General features: G+C 42.3%; 1 protein-coding gene across 2 annotated transcripts in view; it reads left to right on the forward strand.

Annotated features, from left to right (window-relative positions):
* The first annotated feature begins 10,374 nt into the window (after positions 1–10,374).
* The window catches only part of KANSL2 (KAT8 regulatory NSL complex subunit 2), a 32,555-nt gene continuing 20,685 nt past the window's right edge, over positions 10,375–22,244 (forward strand). The window contains exons 1-5 of one of the 2 annotated variants that reach the window (XM_017894827.1): positions 10,375–10,486; positions 11,038–11,297; positions 13,154–13,332; positions 13,833–13,947; positions 21,519–21,682. In XM_017894827.1, the coding sequence (XP_017750316.1) occupies positions 11,047–11,297; positions 13,154–13,332; positions 13,833–13,947; positions 21,519–21,682 (709 nt within the window). In that variant the 5' untranslated portion in view covers positions 10,375–10,486; positions 11,038–11,046. Of the gene's footprint in view, positions 10,487–10,568; positions 10,784–11,037; positions 11,298–13,153; positions 13,333–13,832; positions 13,948–21,518; positions 21,683–22,244 lie in introns of those variants that run through there. The other variant, XM_017894828.1, reaches the window with a different exon arrangement.

A 22,244-nucleotide genomic window follows, 5' to 3' on the forward strand; every position in this document is an offset into this window, starting at 1 on the left:
GGTTTTTGGCTAGGAGTTCTGAAATAGGCTCAGGCCACTCCAAGTGTTCAGACTTTAAGTGTGTATGTAAGTGTGGGTATGTGTGTTTTAAGTGTGTGTGTTTAAAATCATGTTTTATCTTTCCCTCCCTGTTCCTTACCATTTTCATTTTCCAACAGTCTACTAGAGAAAAACATGGTTGGCCTTGAGAACATAAAGGAAGAGGCATGTATTTGACATGGTTTTTTTCCCTTTCTTTATGTTATAATTAAGTAGTAGCCCTCTAATTTATAGTCTGGGCAAGTACAGCCAATACCCTGACTTTTAACTTCATTATGAGAACTTCCTTTTACCCGCTTTTTTGTTTTGTGCAAAACAGATGGGGTTGAGGAAGGAGGGTTGGTGAGCAAGGCCAGCTTCTGCCCTACAGAATTGGGTGTGTCTTTTTTTCAAGTGAGGCTTTCGGAAAGTGTTCAAATGAGAGCAGTCTTAAGGTCTGTAAGAGATGGGGAATGTGCTATGTATATCCTGCCTGTGAAAGCCCAAACCATATGGGAGAAGCTAGAGGATACTAAAAACAATGAAATTGTGATTTGGAAGTTTTAGAACATTGTTTTAAAAATTACATTATACATGTAAGACATGCTTTTATCTGTATATCTGAAGGGAAACAGCTGCATCCTCAAGTTTTTGCAGCCTATATGACTTGAGTTTGGAGCTTGTGAATTTAACAGTACTGGTGCCATGAGAATGAGCAAAGCCTAGCCAATGGATACTATTATGTTTAGATTGTTCATCTTTGGTAGCTTTAGATTCTTGATTGAGGTTCTTAAGATTTCTGAGTCCTTTATAAAAATAGGTCAAGAGTCCTGTTGTTATGGAGGCTTGATTATCCCAAATATTAGGAGTGAACATTTTTGATAAAGAAACCTTTCAGAAAATCTTGGCTAGAAAGAATTCTAAGTTAGCTGTCTAAGTACTAAAAACTACCTAGCCAGAGATCTTTTAATGGGATATTCTTTGATCTTCATTGCATTTTTTTGCTCTGGAAAGGATGGTGCAATTTGAGTTTGTCTTTGTGATTTGATTGCAGCTTCCTTCATGCCAAGTATTTTTTAGGGAGAGGTTGAATTATTTTTCATTTGGAAGTCATAGGGAGACAGGAGTTGTACTTGTGCTGCTACTTGCCAGGAACAGGTTGGGAAGAAAATTGTGGCTGTTGGAATTGATGACGTACTGGCCTAATATAGAAAGGAATTTGTAGGCAGGAGTAAACGTTAACTGGCGGTGGGTTAGTACCCTGCATCTTGCATATTTGAACTGTCTAGAGTTCCTGCCATTGCTGGGTATAAAATGAGGAGCTCTCTGTCGACCTGTAAATCATTAATACTTCTTGACTTGGAGTGTCACTTCACTTTATAGGTGACATTTTCCTCTTTCCCCTTGATATTTTCTGTGTTGTGTTAGATAATTGGTAGATACATAGTTGTGGTTTAGTACATTTAGGGCTTCTATTTATTTAGATTTTGTTTGGTGGAGTCTGTTTCCAAAAGGGAATGTGCTGTTTAATCTGCATCTGTATCTTTGTGGAATTGATGATCACTGGTTTGATTTTGAAAAATGTCTTTTCCAGCTTTTAGTTACTCTCATCAAGTGTCACATATTTTCTAATCACATGCACTCCTTTACTACAGAGGCACATAATCATTTGGCCTCATAGCAGTTCTCCATGGCCATACTGTAGTAAAGTTCCTTAGAACTTTGTCAGGAGTGAACTAGAAAAAAGTGCTTACTAGAGCCTAAGAGTTGCTTTGTGCTGTGTAGTCTGGCCTTTGCACTAGTAGATCATTGCTGACATAGGTCAGTTTAGAGACCTTTCTGTGTTAATGCCTCCTGGTACTGTCTTAAGATACATACAATGTCTGTTTTTAGACCTATGCATATGTCATGAAGCTCCTTGTGGGCTCTGCATGAAGCTGCTGCTTTGTTTTTGGGTTAACAGATGTGCCTGTCAACTAGCATGTGTATTGTCCAAATTCCATAAACTTAAGGTTTTTAAGGGCTGTGTGGTTTCTGAGCTCTATGTGTCTTTCCTATCCTTGTACCTTCAAAGGGTGAGAAATGAGATTTATACATCCAAAGTCTGGTAAACATGGCTTTTCGTTTCTTCATTTAACCTAGACTGTCACAAATAAGTGATGGTGATAAGTAGGCCTGGAGCCTCAGCTTCTGTAAATCTCATTTCTAAAATTTTGCTAGACTGGTGTTGGCAAAAACAAATACCTGTGGATTGTCCTTAAGGCTTTTAATCAGATACCTGTGTTGCTGTTAGCTGAACTGTAGTGAAGCATCGATCCAAATTGGTCTTCTGAAGTATCAGTTATGCTTTTGAGTTTAGAAAATACTTAGGTGTTAGTCTAGTCTTGCCATTCATGAATCAGTGTGTGTCCATATCAGACAGCCTCAACTTCTTCCTTTTTAAAAATGATTTTAATGTTTTGATTTAGTGTATATTACATAGTTCAGTATTACTGGCTTTACCAGTGTTGACAGAAAAATTTTAAATCTCCAGTTGCAAACAGCAATGGATTAGGATATGGAAATAAAATCATGGTGACATCACTGCTGAGTTATCTTAAACCTCTGCTACTTAATTCTCCATATTGAAATGCATACTCCTCCACATACATGGCTTCTAGGTAAAGGCAATTGTAGAGGGGCCCTGTCTATCCCAGTATGGTTGGATTTTAAACATATCTGTGTTTCCGTTATTTTGGGAACTGATTAATATTTACAATTTTTTTTGTTTATGAGTTATTTTGATACTAATACTAGGAAAAGAGAGAATCTAGAACATCTTGAAGTTGGAATACAAATTTTATTCTTTTGGTCTTGGGAGAATTTAAGCAGTCTATGCAACTCATCAAATGATGAGAAATAGCCCTCTGAGGTTCCAGTAAGCTTTCAGTGACTTTGATACCTCCCCAAGTTTCTTGAGTTGCTGCTTGTTAACACCCAGCTTTTAACTGAGTGTTTGCTCCTGATGGTTTAGGAGATTTTCATATTGTATCACACTGTCAGGTTTTATTTTGTCTTTTTATCCCTCTGTGGATGTGAGTTTCAAACAAGCACAGTACAGTAATCCTGCCTGATCAAGAGTAGTCTGGAATGAGACTTATTTTTTGAGTGGGAGAGTTCTCCATTTTAATGTTTCTAAAGTTTTTCATATGAACTTGGCATTGGAAAAGGGAGGTAAAGAAAAAGGACGTTTACTAAAAGTGTCTACTCTTCCCCTTGATGAGTGTGTATTCATGGCTAATGAAAAAAAGAGGAGGACTCTTGGGTTTTGTGTTGCCATGTTAAGCATGGAGAGGGATGCTTGACAGCATGCTAATTGAAGCCAGAGCAAGTATGGCCTTCATCAGGTAATCAGGAACTCTTCAGCTGAAGCTGAGGAACTAACTGATTAGTTGTTGATTGATCATAATGTAATTGGTTACAAAGTGGAAGTGCTGGCTGGCTTAAGTACCCAAAGAAAAGAATGCAGCAGCCTAACTTAGTGTTACCATATGTTACTGAATTTGAAACTGACCTTTTTCCCCACCCTACTTCACACACCTAAAACTGTTTTCTTGTCAGACCAAAGAGCAAAAAAAAAAAAAAAAAAAAGTAAAACACTTTACAAATCTGTGTAACTTTGGTAAATTTTGTGGTGAGATTTTTGTCTGTTCTCTTTGTATTGCTCTTAAGAGTCCTTTCTCAGCATATAATTCTGCCATTGCCTTTGTCTTCCTTGGGGCACCTCAGCTCTGGATGCTACCCCTGGAATATCTACTGCTGTTATGTGAATGATAGGATGTAAGTGACCATTATAGTAAGGGCTGTTTGTAAAAAATTTAAAAAGGATGTATACATTTTATAGTCTGGCTATCAGTTTGATATCTTGCTGTCAAGTATGTTTCTCAATCTGTATTTATCCATCCCCTCAATAAATGTTAATGGTAAAACACTCATTTGATTGTTTATGTGTACTGTCCTCAAATTAGTCCTTAGTCTTTTTGTTTGTTTGTTTGTTTGTTTTTGAGACGGAGTCTAGCTCTGTCGCCCAGGCTGGAGAGTACAATGGTGTGATCTTGGCTCACTGCAACCTCTGCTTCCTGAGTTCAAGTGATTCTCCTGCCTCAGCCTCCTGAGTTGCTGGAATTACAGGCGCCCACCACTACACCCAGCTAATTTTTGTATTTTTAGTAGAGACAGGGTTTCACTGTGTTGGCCAGGCTGGTCTTGAACTCTTGACCTCAGGTGATCTGCCCACCTCGGCCTCCCAAAGTGCTGGGATTACAGGCGTGAGCCACCGCGCCCAGCCTAGTCCTTAGTCTATAACTGTAATTTTATTGATATGTTTACAATTTTGTTTCAGTTTTGATATTAGTATGTTTTCTTATTGTGCAAGATCTTGTGGGAATTGAGTCCATTGGAAAGACCCAAGATTTGTTGATCAGTAAACCCAGTAGTATGAAGTCTGTTGTAGTCAAAGGGAAGAAAAAAACCCTCACTCTATATTGTTACATGAATACCTGGAAAAGTAACTTGTACACAAAAAATTACAGCACTAACAGATGATGGCAGCATGTACGCATGTGCTGCTTATCTTGCAAGCATTATCAACATGATTCATAATTGTATACGTGGTTCTTTGAAAAGCCTGACATGTTAGTAAAGACATAGCATTCTATCTGGAAGAAAAACTTTGAAGAAAAAAACATTCTTGGTAGTGCCTGGAAAAATTGATAGTGAATACTCATCCTGAGACATAATAAGACCACATTTACAAGGTAACTCTTGTAAATTACACACTGAAAATAACTTTTATGCTAAAGTACTCCATACTTACTACACAAAGTTAGTAATAGATATAGTTTGAAAGCTTTAAAAGGAAAAAAATAAACTGATACTTCTGAAAAGTCACTTGAGTCATTTCTTCTCCAATTTTCTAAAATAAAGTAGCTAATTTTACAGACAGTATGTATACCTCTCCTGTAAAAACTATGAAATCGGAAATCTTTGCAGAAGTTGCTGACAGTTTAGGAAGATGCCAACAGTTCAGGAATTCTGGTGTGGTTTGAAGCACTCCCCTGCTTTTCATTCATTCCTTTAGAAAATACTACCTACTTCCCCGCACTTTGGGAGGCTGAGGTGGGAGGATTGCTTGAGGCCAGGAGTTCAAGACCAACCTGAGCAACAAAGTGAGACCTCATCTCTGCACACACAAATTAGCCAGGCACAGTAGTGTATAGTCCCAGCTACTAGGGAGGCTGAGGAGGGAGGATTGTTTGAGCCCAGCAGTTGAAGGCTGCAGTGAGCCATGATTGCACCATTGCACTCCTGTGGGGCTATAGATCTATACCCAGTCTCGGGGAAAAAAAAAAAAAAAAAAACTTCCTACTAAGTGCTGTGGACTGTTTACTAATGGGAATATGGCAGTAAGCAGACATTCTGCCTTCAAAGAATTTACAAATAAGTAAAACAGTATGTTAGGTGGTGATAAGTACTTAAAATTTTTTTTTTCTTTTTGAAACAGTCTCACTGTCTCCCAGGTCAGAGTGCAGTGGCAAGATAATGGCTCACTGCATCCTTGATCTCCCTAGGCTCAAGTGATCCTCCCATCTCAGCCTCCTGAGTAACTAGGACTACAGGTGTGCACCACCACACCTGGGTATTTTTATTTAGAGATGGGGTCATCCAATGTTGCCCAGGCTGGTCTTGAACTCCTGAGCTTAAGTGATCTGCCCACCTGGGTCTCCTTCACTCTTGTTGGGATTTTAGGTGTGAGCCGCTGCACCTGGCCATAATAAGCACTTTGGGACTAAAGCAGAAAATAGGACCTAGGGATGTGTGTGTGCATGTGTGTGTGTGGGTAAGTAGGGCTGTTGGAATTGGAAAAAAGGTGGCTAGGGAAGGCTTCATGACCAGAAGCCTCATGACCTTTAGAGAAGACCTGAAGGAGGTGACAGCAAGTCATGGGAATAACTAGGATAAGATCATTCCAGGAAATGTGAGGCGTCAAAGGTTCTGAGGTGAGAATATGCTGATATGTTTGAAAAATAGCAAGGAAGCCAGTGTAGCTGGTATAGGAATGAGTGGGGAGGGGGTATTGGAGAGGGGAGAGTAGCAGGATATGAGGTTAGAGAGGCAATAGAAAGCCAAATACAACAGGACCTTGTATGAAGACTGAGTGAATGGAACAGACACTATTGGAAAGTTTTGAGAAGAAGTGACATCCAATTTAGGTTTTAAAATGTTCATTTGGGCTGCTGTGTTGAAAATAGATTATAGGAGTCAAGGGCAAGGAGCTCTCACAACAATTTAAGAGATGAGGGTGGCTTGGACAGGTTGGAAGTACCCAAGGTAATGAGAAGTGATATATCTTTTTTTTTTATTTGAGATTTTGAGATGGAGTTTTGCTCTTGTTGCCCAGGCTGGAATGGAATGGCGCGATCTCGGCTCACTGCAACCTCCGCCTCCCAGATTCGAGCGATTCTCCTGCCTCAGCCTCCCAAGTAGCTGGGATTACAGGCATGCACCACCACACCCAGCTAATTTTGTATTTTTAGTAGACACAGGGTTTCACCATGTTGGCCAGGCTGATCTTGAGCTCCTGACCTCAGGTGATCCACTCGCCTCAGCCTCCCAAAGTACTGGGATTACAGGTGTGAGCCACCTCGCTTGGCCGAGAAGTGATATATCTTGAAGATGGAGCTAATAGGATTTTTCTATTAGATAGAAGAGAAAGAAGTCAAGGATAACTCCCAGTGTTTGTCCTGACCAACAGGAAGGTTGGGGTTGTCATATACTGAGGTAGAGATGACTACAGGAGTAGCGGGAGGTTGGCTTTAACATTAAATTTGAAATGCCAATTAGACATCCAAGTGGAGATACCTACTGGACAGATGAGAGTCAAGTTCAAAGGAGGGGTCCAGGCTGGATATACACATTTGGGAGATATCAGCTTATGAATGGGATGAAACAGAGTGAGATAAGTAAGGGAGTAGTAGTAGAAAATAGAAATGTTCAGTGTTTAGAATTGGGGAAAAGAGAGAAACAAGAGACAGAGAGTGGGTGACTATGATGTAGATGGGAAACTAGGAAGAGTATGGAGATCTAGAAAGAGTATGGAGTTCTAAGGAGGAGGAGTGGCCAAGTGTGTCAAATATTGCAAAGTGGTCTAATAAGATGAGGCCTGAAAACTTCATTAGAATTAGCAACGAGAAGGTCTTTGATAACTTTTTTTTTTTTTTTTTTTTTTGAGACAGTCTTGCTCTGTCACCTAGACTGGAGTGCAGTGGCACAATCTTGGCTCACTGCACCCTCTGCCTCCTGGGTTCAAGTGATTCTCCTGCTCAGCCTCCCAAGTAGCTGGGATTAAGGCACATGCCACCACACCTGGCTAGTTTTGTACTTTTAGCAGAGATGGGGTTTCACCATGTTGGCCAGGCTGGTCTTGAACTCTTGGCCTCAGGTGATCCACCCGCCTCAGACTCTCAAAGTGCTGTGATTATAGGCGTGAGCTACCGTGCCCAGCCGCTTTCATCTTTTTTTTCCTCACTTTTCTCTAGGATTAGCCCCCCAAACTCGTTTCCTAATCCCTATTTATAAATAGCTTCTGGTCTACTTTAACCTCTTCAATAGCTACAAAGTGTTCAGTGAATTAAAAATAGCCATCTACCTCCAGCCTGGGCGACAGAGGAGACTCCATCTCAAAAAGAAGAAGAAAAAAAGCCATCTACTTTGTTAAACAGAACAAAGAATTTGCTGACACCTTGAGCTTTTAATATCTGCTCCCTCCTTTCACTTAGAAGTGGTTCTAGGCCGGGCGCGGTGGCTCACGCCTGTAATCCCAGCACTTTTGGAGCCCGAGGTGGGCAGATCACGAGGTCAGGAGTTCGAGACAAGCCTGGCCAATATGGTGAAACCCCGTCTCCACTAAAAATATAAAAAAATTAGCCGAGCGTGGTGGCGCACACCTGTTGTCCCAGTTACTCGGGGGAGGCTGAGAAAGAAGAATCACTTGAACCCGGGAGGCGGAGGTTGCAGTGAGCGGAGATTATGCCACTGCACCCCAGCCTGGGTGACAGAGCAAGACTACGTCACAAGAAAAAAACAAAGAAAAAAAAAAAAAGGAAGTGGTTCTAAATAGTAATGTTTTGTCTGTCTTGGACTTACAAGAAGGATTCTTTTTTCAACTAAGACCTTCAGTAAATTCATTAAAAGAAAGTCTTTGTTTCTTCCCCATCTGTTCCTGTGTCTCTTCATATTGTTCACTACAGTAGTTTTAATGTTGCTTTTTGATATTACTACATTTGGTTGGAGATTTGGATTCCCAAATTTTCTGTGACATGACTGCCTCTGGCTATTTTTTAATTATAGGGTGTTTGTAACAAAACATCTTTTTTTGTACTCCTGAGGGTTGGTCTGTTTGCTTATGTATATAAATCATTGTTATTAATATTATGTTTGTATTGCATCCATAATCCCAAACTATCCTAGAATGTTCACTCCAAGAGAGCAGGGTTATCTTCCTTGTTCTCTCCTGGCACTTAGGTGCTCAATAAATATTTGTTGAATGAATGAATTTCAGGTCTTCTTCTAGGGCTGCTCTGGTCTCTGGAAACAGCACAACTCCCAAGCTTTTTTTTTTTTTAAGATCCTCTCTCCCTCCCTTCCTCCCTCCCTCCCTCCCTCCCTCCCTTCCTTCCTTCCTTCCTTCCTTCCCCATATTGCCCAGGCTGAGATCGAACTCCTGAGCTCAGGCGATCTTCCCACCTCAGCTTCTCGAAGTGCTGGGATTACAGGGGTGAACCACGACGCTCAGCCTGAGTGTTTTTCTTGAGGGCTGTAGAATCTATGCTCACTCCCACTGTGACTTATGCTCACTTGCTTATTAGGCATGGATAAAACATCTTTCTTAAACTGACAGCAGATAAGGGATTCTGGAAGGCAAAAAATGTCTAGAAGGGTTATGGGAAGAAAGCGAGGAATCATTTCTACAAGTGGTAGAGATGACAGAAAGATGCTTTGAAACTAAAAATCCTTAAAGGATGGTATGATTGGTATTGTGTCTGTCGTTGTTATGATACCTGCATTATTTAGCATGGAATTTTAAAGACAGGGTACACAGTTATGAGAAGCAGCCCTAAACTAGAACAAATATTTCCTTATTCTCAGCCCAATGCTCTTTACTATATAAGAGGCAATAAGGGATGAAGGATGTTAGGTTCAAATGCGTCTTCCTTTCCCATTTACTAGCTATGTCCCATTATGTCCCTCAGTCCTCTTATCTGTAAAATTGACATAATACTAACCTCTACCTCTTAGGGTTGCTTTGAAAAATTCAATAAATTTATATATGTAATTCCCAGAATCAGTAAACACCCAAAAAATGTTTCTCAGGGTTCTCGACACCAAATGTTCAGTACATGTATTGAACTGTTCACAAAAGAAAACTAAAGACTTTTTATGTGCAAACAGTGATCCTGGCCGGGCGCGGTGGCTCACACCTGTAGTCCCAGCACTTTGGGAGGCCGAGGCGGGCGGATCACCTGAGGTCGGGAGTTCGAGACCAGCCTGACCAACATGGAGAAACCCCCGTCTCTACTAAAATACAAAATTAGCCGGGCGTGGTGGCACATGCCTATAATCCCAGCTACTAGGGAGGCTGAGGCAGGAGAATCGCTTGAACCCGGGAGGCGGAGGTTGCAGTGAGCCGAGATTGTGCCATTGCACTCCAGCCTGGGCAAAAGAGTGAAACTCCATCTCAAAACAAAACAAAAAACAAAACAGTGATCCTCCAGCCTCTATGTCTGATTTTTAAAATTTTATTTATTTTTTTCGAGACGGAGTTTCGCTCCTGCCTCAGCCTCCCGAGTAGCTGGGATTACAGGCATGCACCACCACGCCCGGCTAATTTTGTATTTTTAGTAGAGAAGAGGTTTCTCCATGTTGGTCAGGTTGGTCTCGAGCTCCCGACCTCCGGTGATCCGCCCGCCTCAGCCTCTCAAAGTGCTGGGATTACAGGCGTGAGCCACCGCGCCCGGCTTGTCTGATTTTATGCTAGCTGTGTACAGTGGTGAGGGAACAGCAGCCTAGGACCACAGACTGAGGGTCCAAAAGTAGCCAGAAAACGAGCCACGGTGCAAGTTGGAAAAATATCGCTAGGTGGCAACCCGCCCCGCAGCCCGCTCTACGCCCCCTTCCCCAGCTCACACTCCTCGGGGCGGAGTTGCTGACGGTCGTAGCCACCCCAACCGCGCATTTTCTCAGCGCTCCGCCCTTCCAGACACGATAGGTTAGTGGGCCTCGGCCAATGGCGACACCCCGTCATAGGAGCGGTAGCCAATCAGTAGCCAGGAGTCCGGGAAGGAGCGAGGCCAATCTAGGAGCCGCGGCCGCCACCAGAGGAAGGCTAGCGGCGCGGCGGAGCGCGGCGGGGCGCAGCGCAGCGCCTAAGGTAAGATGGCGGTGTTCCTTGCTCTAAGCTCTTGTAGTTGGGCTGCTATTTCGCCCTTTTGGTCAACTCAGAGCTGCTACTTCGCCTCAAAGCAGTGTTAGAGTCAGTCTCCTTCCTACAGGCTTCCAGGAGTCAGGATCTCCGGTGACCAGAGTAGGACAAAATGGCGCTCGCATGGACTTCCGAGGCCGGGCCCAGTCGTGTGCTCTGAGGCAGGCCGGGACAAAGGCGGCGTGCAGGGAGGCGGCGTGGCCGTCGCGTGGGCCTGGCGCTGTCGCTTCCCTTCATGCTGCAGCTGTGCGAGTCCTGAAGCTACATTCAGCGTGGTGGGGTTCGGGGTGGGGCCGGGCATGGAGGGACACGCTAAAGAGAGGGAAAGCCACAAATGCCTGTGGAGACCTGGGGAGGGCGGCGGGCAGTTGCGAAGCGTACCTTACGGGGCCGACTTCTGCCTCTCTTTTGAAAACTGGCCGCGCGATCTGTCCAGATACGGTGGAGCAGGAATTTTCGGGAAGGGTAAAGGCTTTCTGATTTTTGTTTTGACCCCGCAGGTTTTGGTTATGAACAGGATTCGGATTCACGTCCTGCCAACCAATCGGGGGAGGATCACTCCAGTGCCCAGGTCTCAGGAACCTCTGTCTTGTGCATTCACTCATCGTCCATGCTCTCAGCCTCGTCTGGAGGGGCAGGAGTTTTGCATTAAGCATATCCTTGAAGACAAGAATGCACCCTTTAAGCAGTGTAGTTATATATCGACGAAGAATGGGAAAAGATGTCCCAATGCTGCCCCAAAGCCAGAGAAGAAAGATGGGTATGTATGTATAGATATATATGTCGTTTGTCTTAAAGCGAGGGGGTGTGTGATATGATGTGGGCTTCAGCATAGCTGCCGGGTTTGAGATCACGTCCTTGTAAATTTGGGGTTATGGTTGTATCCTTGGAAAATTGAAAAAACGGTGAAGACTGGAAGGACCCTTGAATTGGATTACGTAGTTCACCTCTTTGGTTCTTTTCCCTTATCTGTAGTAAAATAAAGGCATATTCTAAATTACTTTTTTTTTTTTTTTTTAAGAGAGATGGGGTCTTGCTATTTTAACCAGGCTGGTCTCAAATTCCTGGCCTCAAGGTGTCCTCCCATCTCGGTCTCCCAGAGTGCTGGGATTACAGGCGTGAGCCACCGCGCCCGGCCCTAAAATTAATCTTTTTTTCTTTTTTTTTGAGACAGAGTCTCCCTTTATTCCCCAGGCTGGAGTGCAGTGGTGATCTCGGCTCACTGCAACCTCCGCCTCCCAGGTTCAAGCGATTCTCCTGCCTCCCAAGTAGCTGGGACTTAAGGTGTGCGCCACCACGCCTGGCTAATTTTTGTACTTTTTAGTAGAGACGGGTTTTCACCATGTTGGCCAGGCTGGTTTTGAACTCCTGACCTCAGGTGATCCATCCGCCTCGGCCTTCCAGAGTGTTGGGATTACTGGTGTGAGCCACAGCACCCAGCCCCTAAAATTATTCTTAATGGAGGGGTGTGTGGCTCTATTTGGCTGTCCGTGAATTTTGTTTAATAACATGCAAAGTTGTATATGTGTGAACTCTTCGGTAAGAGGGTTCATAGTTTTCATCATGTATGCAAAGGTATCTATGCAAAAACATAACCTGACTAGATAATTTTGTACATATCTTGTAGTTTTTTTTTTTTTTTTTTATTTGAGAGGGAGTCTTGCTCTGTCGCCCGGGCTGGAGTGCAGTGGCCAGATCTCAGCTCACTGCAAGCTCCGCCTCCCGGGTTTACGCCATTCTCCTGCCTCAGCCTCCGGAGTAGCTGGGACTGCAGGCGCCCGCCACCTCGCCAGGCTAGTTTTTTGTATTTTAGTAGAGACGGGGTTTCACCGTGTTAGGCAGGATGGTCTCGATCTCCTGACCTCGTGATCCACCCGTCTCGGCCTCCGAAAGTGCTGGGATTACAGGCTTGAGCCACCGCGCCCGGCCATATCTTGTAGTTTTAAAATTGTGTCACTGGCTGGTCGCAGTGGCTCATGCCTGTAATCCCAGTACTTTGGGAGGCCACAGCAGGAGCATCACTTGAGGCCAGGAGTTGGAGACCAACCCGAGCAATATAGTGAGACCACGTCTCTACAAAAGATTAAAAAATTCAATGGGCATAGTGTCTTGGGCATGTAGTCCCAGCTACTTGGGAGGCTGAGATGGGAGGATCACTTGAGCCTAGGAGTTCCAGACCAGACTTGGCAACGTAGACTTTGTTTCTACAAAAAACTAAAAAAAATTTGCCGGCACAGTGGTGCATGCCTATAGTTCTAGCTATTTTGAAGCTGAGGCAGGAGGATCACTTGAACCAAGCAGTTTAAGGCTACGGTGAGCTGTGATTGCATGACTGCACTTTAGTCTGGGCCACAGAGCAAGACCCAATCCCTTGCCTCAGCCTCCCAAAGTGCTGGGATTACAGGGGTGAAACACGTCATCTGGCCTGTTATTTTCCTTTAATAAAAAGTCAATTAGTTGACCTTGGGCCAGTTAAATTCATCTGACTTGCATTTTTAGAAATGAATGTAATAGTCATTTTAATTCCCTGAAAATGATTTAAAGATTAGGGACTATGAAAATTATTGAATGCTTTCAAGAAGGGACTTATAAAATATTAATGTTTTGTCTCTTTAGGGTGTCCTTCTGTGCTGAACATGTCCGTAGGAATGCCCTGGCACTTCATGCTCAAATGAAGAAGACCAACCCAGGGCCTATGGGTGAAACACTCCTGTGCCAGCTCAGCTCATATGCTAAGACAGAGCTGGGGTCTCAGACTCCAGAAAGTAGTCGCAGTGAAGCCAGCCGAATACTAGGTAAGGATCTTCTCTCCTGGAATGAAAAAGGAGGAAGAAAGTTAAGGGGGAACTATTTTAAGTTAGCACAATGCCTTGAACTATTTGACAATATTGTTAATTCATCAGGAATTTGTTGAGAATTCCGGGATTGCTTTGTTGTTTACCAATTCTTTTGAATTTGAAGTAGTGTTTGCCTAGGTTTACTCTCCTGAGTTGGTGACCATTTCTTTCATTGCTTTTTTAATGCTCAGCAGCTTTGTTAGGTAATTTCAGGAAACAATAATTTTAAGTTGATTTTTCTGTTTGAGAGGGCATGGTTTACTCATTTATGTTGTAAGTAATCTTACTTGGGTTGTATTTTCTTAAAGCGTTTTTATTTGCCAGTACCTTTGTACAAAGTTTTTTTTTTTTTTTTTTTTTTTTAATTTCAAGGTTTGGGTTGATAAGTAATCTAGTTTTGTGTGGTGGAGTTACAGAGGTGGGAAGTCTTAATGGCTGCTCTCCCTTCCTTGCCTCAGATGAAGACAGCTGGAGTGATGGGGAGCAGGAACCCATTACTGTGGATCAGACATGGAGAGGTGACCCTGACAGTGAAGCTGATAGCATAGACAGTGATCAAGAAGATCCCTTAAAGTAAGTTGTAACTCCACATAAGGCATTTGAAATGTAGTTAGTATGTGGAATGTGGCGCTGCATGCTGTTAATAAATTAATAACCTAGGAGGGTTGAAGACAGCCAATTTTCAGCAGTAAGAGATTCTGTATATAAAAGTGGCATGGTTCGTTGTCATCTTGCTTCAAGGCAGGATGATTCTTTTTTAGAAGTCTTGTAATTTAGAAAAAGTTTGAACACCACATTCTACATATGAGAAAGTATAGGGGAGAAAACAGGAAATTTAGACATGGGAGTGTGGGAGGTGGATTGAGAAATGGTCACACCAGTTTAGAGAAGAGAAAATGGTTGTGAATGGGTGCTTGGCCTAAACCTCAGAAATAATGTGATTGTAGTTGAATACTTCTGCAAAATGTCATATTTATGGATTTATAAGTTTTTAAAAGTTTTATATTGTTTTAAATTGACAATTTTACATTTTTATGGGGTACAGTGTGATGTTTGGATACTTGTAAACCTTGTGTCATGATCAAATCAGGGTAATTAGCATATTCGTCACCTCAAACGTAGTGTTTTAGTGTGTGGATTTTTTTTAAAAGAAGAAGGAAAAGGTATTCAAGAGTTTGGTTTTGTGCCTAAGAAAGAGAAACCGATTTAGAAACCCAAAAGTGATTATGTCTTAATCAGTTTTATATCTTAGTAAGCTTCTGCTCTTCTCTTAACCCATCATCACCATAGGAGTTGTAGAAGTATAAAAACATTGCCACTCTGAAGTCTCTTATTTCTGTGTCTCAAGGCCTGGGTTTAGTGTTTTAAAATTTTTGCCTGCTAACTCTGTGTCTTAACACTTAGTACTGATAGTTTATGTAGAGGGACTGTAAATAGTGGAAGGGGTAATTTCTAGGTTGACTATTGGGCTTTTGTTCTTGGAATAGCATTTTCTTTTTTTTTCTTTTTTTTTTTTTTTTTTAGGCAGGGTCTCGCTCAGTCCGCAGGGGCTTGAGTGCAGGTGGCCGGATCTCAGCTCACTGCAAGCTCCGCCTCCCGCGGGTTTACCGCCATTACTCTTGCACTCAGCCTCCCGAGTAGCTGGGACTCAGGCGCCCGCCACTTCGGCCCGGCTCTAGTTTTTGTATTTGATTAGGTAGAGGGACGGGGGTTTCACCCGTGTTAGCCAGGATGGTCTCGATCTCCTGGACTCCGTGATCGGCCCGCGCCCCTGTCTCGGCCTCCCAAAGTGCTGGGATTACAGGCTTGAGCCACCGCGCCCGGCCAGCATTTTCTTCATTACTTTAGATTCTTTGGTTTATAAGAAGCCATTTAGGGTTACATTTTCTTCTGTCCAACTACTAACCAGGCCTGACCCTGCTTAGCTTCTGATATCAGAGGAGGTTGGGCATGTTCAGGATAGTATGGCCATATGTTAGAGTTAAGTTTTCTGAGTAGAATAATTTCATCCATTTCTATTGAGTAGTCTCACTGTGGTCAACTATTCAGGAAGTACTAGTTTAGAAAGCCCATCTAAGTAGTTTGAAAGGGAATGTCTGTTCTCTTGCAGGATTCTCTCACAAATAGTAACTTAAACCAACATATTCATTAATTTTTTTTTCTTTTTGAGATGGAGTCTTGCACTGTCACCCAGGCTGGAGTGCGGTGGCACGATCTCAGCTCACTACAACTTCTGCCTTCCAGGTTCAAGCGATTCTCCTGCCTCAGCCTCCCAAGTAGCTGGGATTATAGGCACCATTTTTTGTAATTTTAGTAGAGATGGGGTTTCACCATGTTGGCCAGGCTGGTCTTGAACCCCTGACTTCGTGATTCACCTGCCTCAGCCTCCCAAAGTGCTGGGATTACAGGCATGAGCCATCAGGCCCAGCGTCATTCCTTTTTTTTCCATTGTGGTTCTAGATGGTCAAACTTACTGCTTTGAAGAGATGTATGCTCTCTAGGGTTACAAAGGGAGTGTCATTTGATGTGGTAAACACTCAGCCTAAGGTTGAGAAACTTATTATTTTGTTAGTAATAATCTAGAGTGGATCAGTCTCTAGGAGGCACATCCATGCTGATTTAACTTGCAAGAGACTGCTGTATAAACCAAAATACCAGGTCATTTTATGAGAAATATAAATGTGGAAAGGACTAGGCAGTTGATGTCACTCTCTCCTAGAAGAAACATGTTCAGAAGAGAAAATAAAGCCCCAAATATGGCCAACTATTAGGCAACTAAGTATAAGGCTTTCGTTAATTTTCCCAATGAGATTATTTTTTGAAAATAATTTAGGCCCACTAAATTTATGCATTTTTAGGCATGTAAATAGAGATGTTCAATATTTCCTTATATGATTACATATTACTATCTTGTTATATTTAATAATATAGTAATTTAGTAGTATGTCCACTGAGTGAAATGCTTTTCGTTAACAATTTTCATCTTACGGCACTGGTGTCTTTGTCATCCATAGTATCACTTTTTGAATCATCTAATAGTTTAACCACATTTATCTTGAATTGCTTGTTACAGAAAGGGCACCTTTTGTATTGTTTATGATGTCGCTAGAGACTTTATTCTAACTAGGATATTCTTGGCATAGATTTTTTAAACTTCCTGTTAGTATATATGTGATTTCTCTCAAAAATAACCACTTACTTAATTGTTTTGTTAAAAGTAATCTTTAAAAGCTTGTTTATGGCCAGGCACAGTGACTTACGCATGTAATCCTGGCACTTTTTTTTTTTTTTGACATAAGAGTTTCACTCGTCTCCCAGGCTGGAGTGCAATGGTGCGTTCTCAGCTCACTGCAACCTCTGCCTCCCGGGTTCAAATTATTTTCCTGCCTCAGCCTCCTGAGTAGCTGGGATTTCAGGTGCCTGCCACTATGCCCAGCTGATTTTTGTGTTTTTAGTAGAGACAGGGTTTCTCCATGTTGGCAGGCTGGTCTCGAACTCCTGACCTGAGGTGATCCGCCCACTTCGGCCTCCCAAAGTGCTGGGATTACAGAGACGAGCCACCGTGCCCAGTGATCCTAGCACTTTGGGAGGTCGAGGTGGTAGGATTGCTTGAGCCCAGGAGTTCGAAATTAGCCTCGACAAAATAGGGAGATCCTGTCTCTACAAAATATTTAAAAATTAGCCATACATGGTAGTGCACGTGGTCTGTAGTCTTAGCTACTCGAGAGGCTCAGGTGGGAGGATCACTTGAGCCTGGGAGGTCGAGGCTCTGTGATTGTGCCACTGCATTCCAGCCTGGGCAAGAGAGGGAGACCCTATCTCACGCACACAGAAAAAATAAATAAAAGCTTGTCTACAACATCTAATACTTAATGAAGTTTTATCCTAAAGGTAATTGTTAAGTCTTCTTTTCCCTTTTTTAATAATAATTGTATCATATGACCTCAATAAACATCCAGAACTTGTTCGGCTGAAGGTTATTTCACATTATTCAATTTTTTTTTTTTTTTTTTTTTTTTGAGACGGAGTCTTGCTCTGCCACCCAGGCTGGAGTGCAGTGGCCGGATCTCAGCTCACTGCAAGCTCCGCCTCCCGGGTTTACGCCATTCTCCTGCCTCAGCCTCCCGAGTAGCTGGGACTACAGGCGCCCGCCTTGTCGCCCGGCTAGTTTTTTGTATTTTTTTTAAGTAGAGACAGGGTTTCACTGTATTAGCCAGGATGGTCTAATGTCTCGATCCTGCGGTGGCCTACCTCGTGAGATCCGGCCCCGTCTCGGGCCTCCCAAACGTGCTGGGGTATTACAGCTTTAGCCGCCTTTTGTTGGCGGCCCGGGGGCTTCAATTTTTTCATGCATTGTTTTCCAAGTAAGAAGAATTTGGAAAATGCCCTTTATGTAAGGAGAGACTATTTTCGGTGCGAGATATAAGGTGAGACCTGTTTCTTGAAGATGAATTTTGATAATAAAATCTTGACTTTCATTTGTGTGCAGATGTACCAGGGCCAGGGGAATCAGTACATAATTTTAATGTCCAGCTCTGAAACTCTGGACGTTCATCTTTAAGTAAATGAGCCATCCTAGTACATGACCAGCAGGCATTCATTTAGTAGGTTGCTTCTGGGCCCCCACCAAATGATTTCTAATGAATGGACTTCAGATGTTCACATTTGATCCCAGGCTATTGGCTTAAATTCTCTTCTGGACAGGGTGCACGTGCAAATTAATTTTTTAAAACAAATTTTTATTTTTCTCATTTCATATTCCAAAAGAGTGAGATGTGTGCGATTTTAACAAACGTCTACGATTAAGTTAGGAACGGCCCTGCAGCTATTTATTGGGTTTGTAGAGGACAGGTTTAAGTGCGGGCATAAGCCCATTTTGGGAGATGTAACTCAGCTGCACCTTTTTTGAAACCGTTATGTATTTATTTTTTTGGAGCACGGCATTCTTGCTCTGTCGCAGGCTGGAGCACGCCGCGCTCGCGCACGGTCGCTCTGGCTCACTGCAACCTCTGCCTCCGGTGGGGGTTCAAGCAATTCTTCTGCATCAGGCCCCTCCCTTAGTAGCTGGGACTACAGGTGCACGCCGCCAACGGGCCCGGCGGATTGATTTTTTTTTTTTTTGATATTTTTTAGTAGAGGGGACAGGGCTTTCACCATGTTTCCCAGGCTGCCGGTCTCAAACTCCTGAGCTCAGGCAGGTATGCCGCCCTGGAGTATCCCAAAGTGCTAGAATTACAGGCTTGAGGCCACTGGCCGCCCAGCCAACCGTTATGGTATTTTTTAAAGCCTTTTCAATTTTCTGATTAGCTCTTTAGCTTTTGCCATTTCTTTATTGCGCCTGGTTTAATTTTAATTTTAATGTATTTTATGTATTTAATTTGTTTATTTATTTTATTTATTTTATTTTTTATTTTTGGAGACAGAGTCTTGTTCTGTCGCCCAGGCTGGCGTGCAGCGATCTCGGCTCACTGTAATCTCCGCCTTCCAGGTTTAAGTGATTCTTCTGCCTCAGCCTCCTGAGTAGCTGGGATTATAGGCTCTTGCCACCATACCCGATTAATTTTTGTATTTTTAGTAGAGGGGGTTTCGCCCTCTTGGCCAGGCTGGTCTCGAACTCCTGACCTCAAGTGATCCACCCACCTTGGCCTCGTAAAGTGCTGGGATTACAGGCGTGAGCTTCCATGCCCGGCCCTTTGCTGGTTTTATTAACCATGTTTCGATTTTTCTTAATTTCTGTTCACTTTTACTTCAGAATATAGTTAAGTACCTCTTACACACAGGTAATATTGGCTCTTGTTTATATTTAGAAGAAATTTTGGCAGAAATTACTTGCTTTCAGTCCTAAAGTTAATTTTATATATTTGTTCTATGTTTTTCAGGGACTTAACAAGCTAGTTTTTAAAAATAAAGCATAGGCTGGTCACAGTGGCTCACACTTGTAATCCTAGCACTTTGGGAGGCCTTGTCAGGTGGATTGCCTGAACTCAGGAGGAGTTTGAGACCAGCCTGCGCAACATGGTGAAACCCCATCTCTACTAAAAATACAAAAAATAAAAAAATTAGCCGAGCGTGGCAGCACACGCCTGCAATCCCAACCAACTACTGCGGAGGCTGAGGCACGAGAGTTGCTTGAACCTGGGAGGCGGAGGTTGCAGTGAGCCAACATTGTGCCACTTCTCTGAAGCCTGGGAAACAGAGCAAGACTTTCTTAAAAAATAAATAAATAAAAGTAATAAAATAAAATTTTTGACTTAAAATTAGTGTATGTGTTTTGCCTTTTCAATGAAATTTTTACTCAAAGTATGAAACTTAAGGTATGTAGCTTGTTGTTTGTATTTATGTAATGATCAGACAAGATGAATGAAACAAAATTTTTAAAATTCAAAGTTATTCCCTTATTTATTTATTTATTTTTTGAGACATGGTCTTGCTCTGTCACCCAGGTTGGAGTGCAGTGGTGCGATCTCAGCTCACTGCAGCCTCCCACTCCCAGGCTCAAATGACCCTTTCACCTCAGCCTCCTGAGTATCTGGGATTACAGCTATACACCACGGTGCCAAGCTAACTTTTGTATTTTTTGTATTGTCAGGGTTTTACCATATTACAGCCCAGGCTGGTCTTGAACCCCCAGGCTCAAGCAATCTGCCTGCCTCAGCCTCCCAAAGTGCTATGATTACAGGTGTGAGCTACCACACCTGGCCTCATCTCTTAATTTTGATTGCATTAAATCAGAGCCAGGGAACAGTGTTCCACACATACACGTTAATCACTAGCATAATTTTTAGAAGTTTTTTTTTTTTTTTCCTTTTTTTGAGATGGAGTCTCACTGTCACCCAGGCTGGAATGCAGTGGCGCGATCCTGAAGTTCTTTTAGTTTATAATTGGCAGCAAAGCTTAATCAAGTTGACATGGATACGTGCCAGATCTTTGGCAATTAAGGGTTAACCTAGGATACTGAATTTTGAGAATATTGTCAAGATAATTAGCTGAAGACAGCGTATAGCCCATTTTGACTAGTTATTTGAGAGTCTATATGAGCTCCAATATAGGACTGTATTTTTTTAAAAAAATCACAAGTTTTGGCTGGGCGCAGTGGCTCATGCCTGTAATCCCAGCGCTTTGGAAGGCTGAGGCTGGAAGATCGATCTGAGGTCAGGAGTTAAGACCAGCCTGACCAACATGGAGAAACCCTGTCTCTACTGAAAATACAAAAATTAGCTGGGTGTGGTGGTAGGTGACTGTAATGCCAGCTACTTGGGAGGCTGAGACAGGAGAATTGCTTGAACCTGGGAAGCGGAGGTTGCAGTGAGCCAAGGTTGTTGTGCCACTGCACTGCAGCGTGGGAGACACAGCAAGACTTAGTCCCAAAAAAAGAAAAAAATTATTTGATGTTGGTATCTTTAGTGTTTTAATTAAAATATATTGCCACATGCGGTAGCTTATGCCTTTAATTCCAGCACTTTGTGAGGCTGAGGCGGGAGGTTCGCTTAAACCCAGGGGTTCAAGCCTGGACAACATGGTGTAATCCTATCTCTACAGAAAATACAAAAATTAGCCAAGTGGGGTGGTGCACACCTGTAATCCTAGCTACTTGGCAGGCTGACATGGGAGGATTGCTTGAGCCCAGGAAGCAGAGGTTGTAGTGAGCTGTGATTGATTGTACCACTGCACTCTATCCTGGATGACAAGAGTGAGACCCTATCTCAAAAAAAAAACCAAAAACCAATATATATGAATATGTATATGTGAGAGATACATGTTAATGAATTTAACACTTTAAAGCTGTCCTGACTGGTAAGTGATTTCATGTCAAAACATTAAGAATGTAGATTAATAAAAGTTTAAAGTGTTCCACATGTTCACTTTCTTTTCAATGTAATGCAAATAGCTGGAAAAAAATAAGACATTTCTCCTTCCCCCATTTTGGGAAATCACAGATTAGTATTCTTTCTTGGAGATTTTCTCTTTTGTTTTATTTAAGAACAACTTGAATGGTACAATGTTTTGCGAAAACATTATTATTAAGGTGATTATCTCACCACTTGTTAAGTAACAAACTTAGTTTGACATCTCTACTACTCTTTTAAACTTGGGTTTTATTATTATTGTTTTCTTATGCTTTGGTGAATTCTGTTTTATTCCAGACATGCTGGTGTCTACACGGCAGAAGAAGTGGCCCTGATTATGCGTGAGAAGCTAATTCGTTTGCAGTCTTTGTATATTGATCAGTTTAAACGACTTCAGCATCTGCTCAAGGAGAAGAAGCGCCGGTACTTACATAATCGCAAAGTGGAACATGAAGCTCTAGGCAAGTTTTATGCCACTTCCAACAAGCTGTTGTGGGTTTAACTTGTGAATTTGGTAGTGCAGTCATGTGTCGCTTAATGACGGGGATACATACGTTGTTAGGCGATTTTTGTCATTCAAACTTCATAGAGTAACGCTAACATAGGTGGTATAGCCTACAACGTACCTAGGCTGCAAACCTGTACAAGCATGTTACTGTACTGAATACTGTGAGCAGTTGTAACAGTGGTATTTGTGTACCTAAACACATCTAAACATAGAAAAGGTACAGTTAAATTATGGCATAAAAGATTTTAAAAATGGGAACTTAGCATGAATGGAGCTTGTGGGACCGGAAGTCATTTTGGGCAAGTGAGTGGTGAGTCGTGAGTCAACGGGAAGGCCTAGCACATTATTATTTACTGCTGTAGACATAAGTTCTATACACTTAAGCTGTACTAAATTTATAAAAAAATTTTTTTCTTCAGTAATAAATTAACCTTAGTTTATTGTAACTTTTTTAGTTTATAAACTTTTTTTTTTTTTTTTTAATTGAGACGGACACGGTGTCTTACTCTGTTGCC

Source organism: Rhinopithecus bieti, unplaced genomic scaffold (assembly GCF_001698545.2).
Source record: "Rhinopithecus bieti isolate Rb0 unplaced genomic scaffold, ASM169854v2 scaffold_24390, whole genome shotgun sequence".
Taxonomy (NCBI): Eukaryota; Metazoa; Chordata; class Mammalia; order Primates; family Cercopithecidae; genus Rhinopithecus; species Rhinopithecus bieti.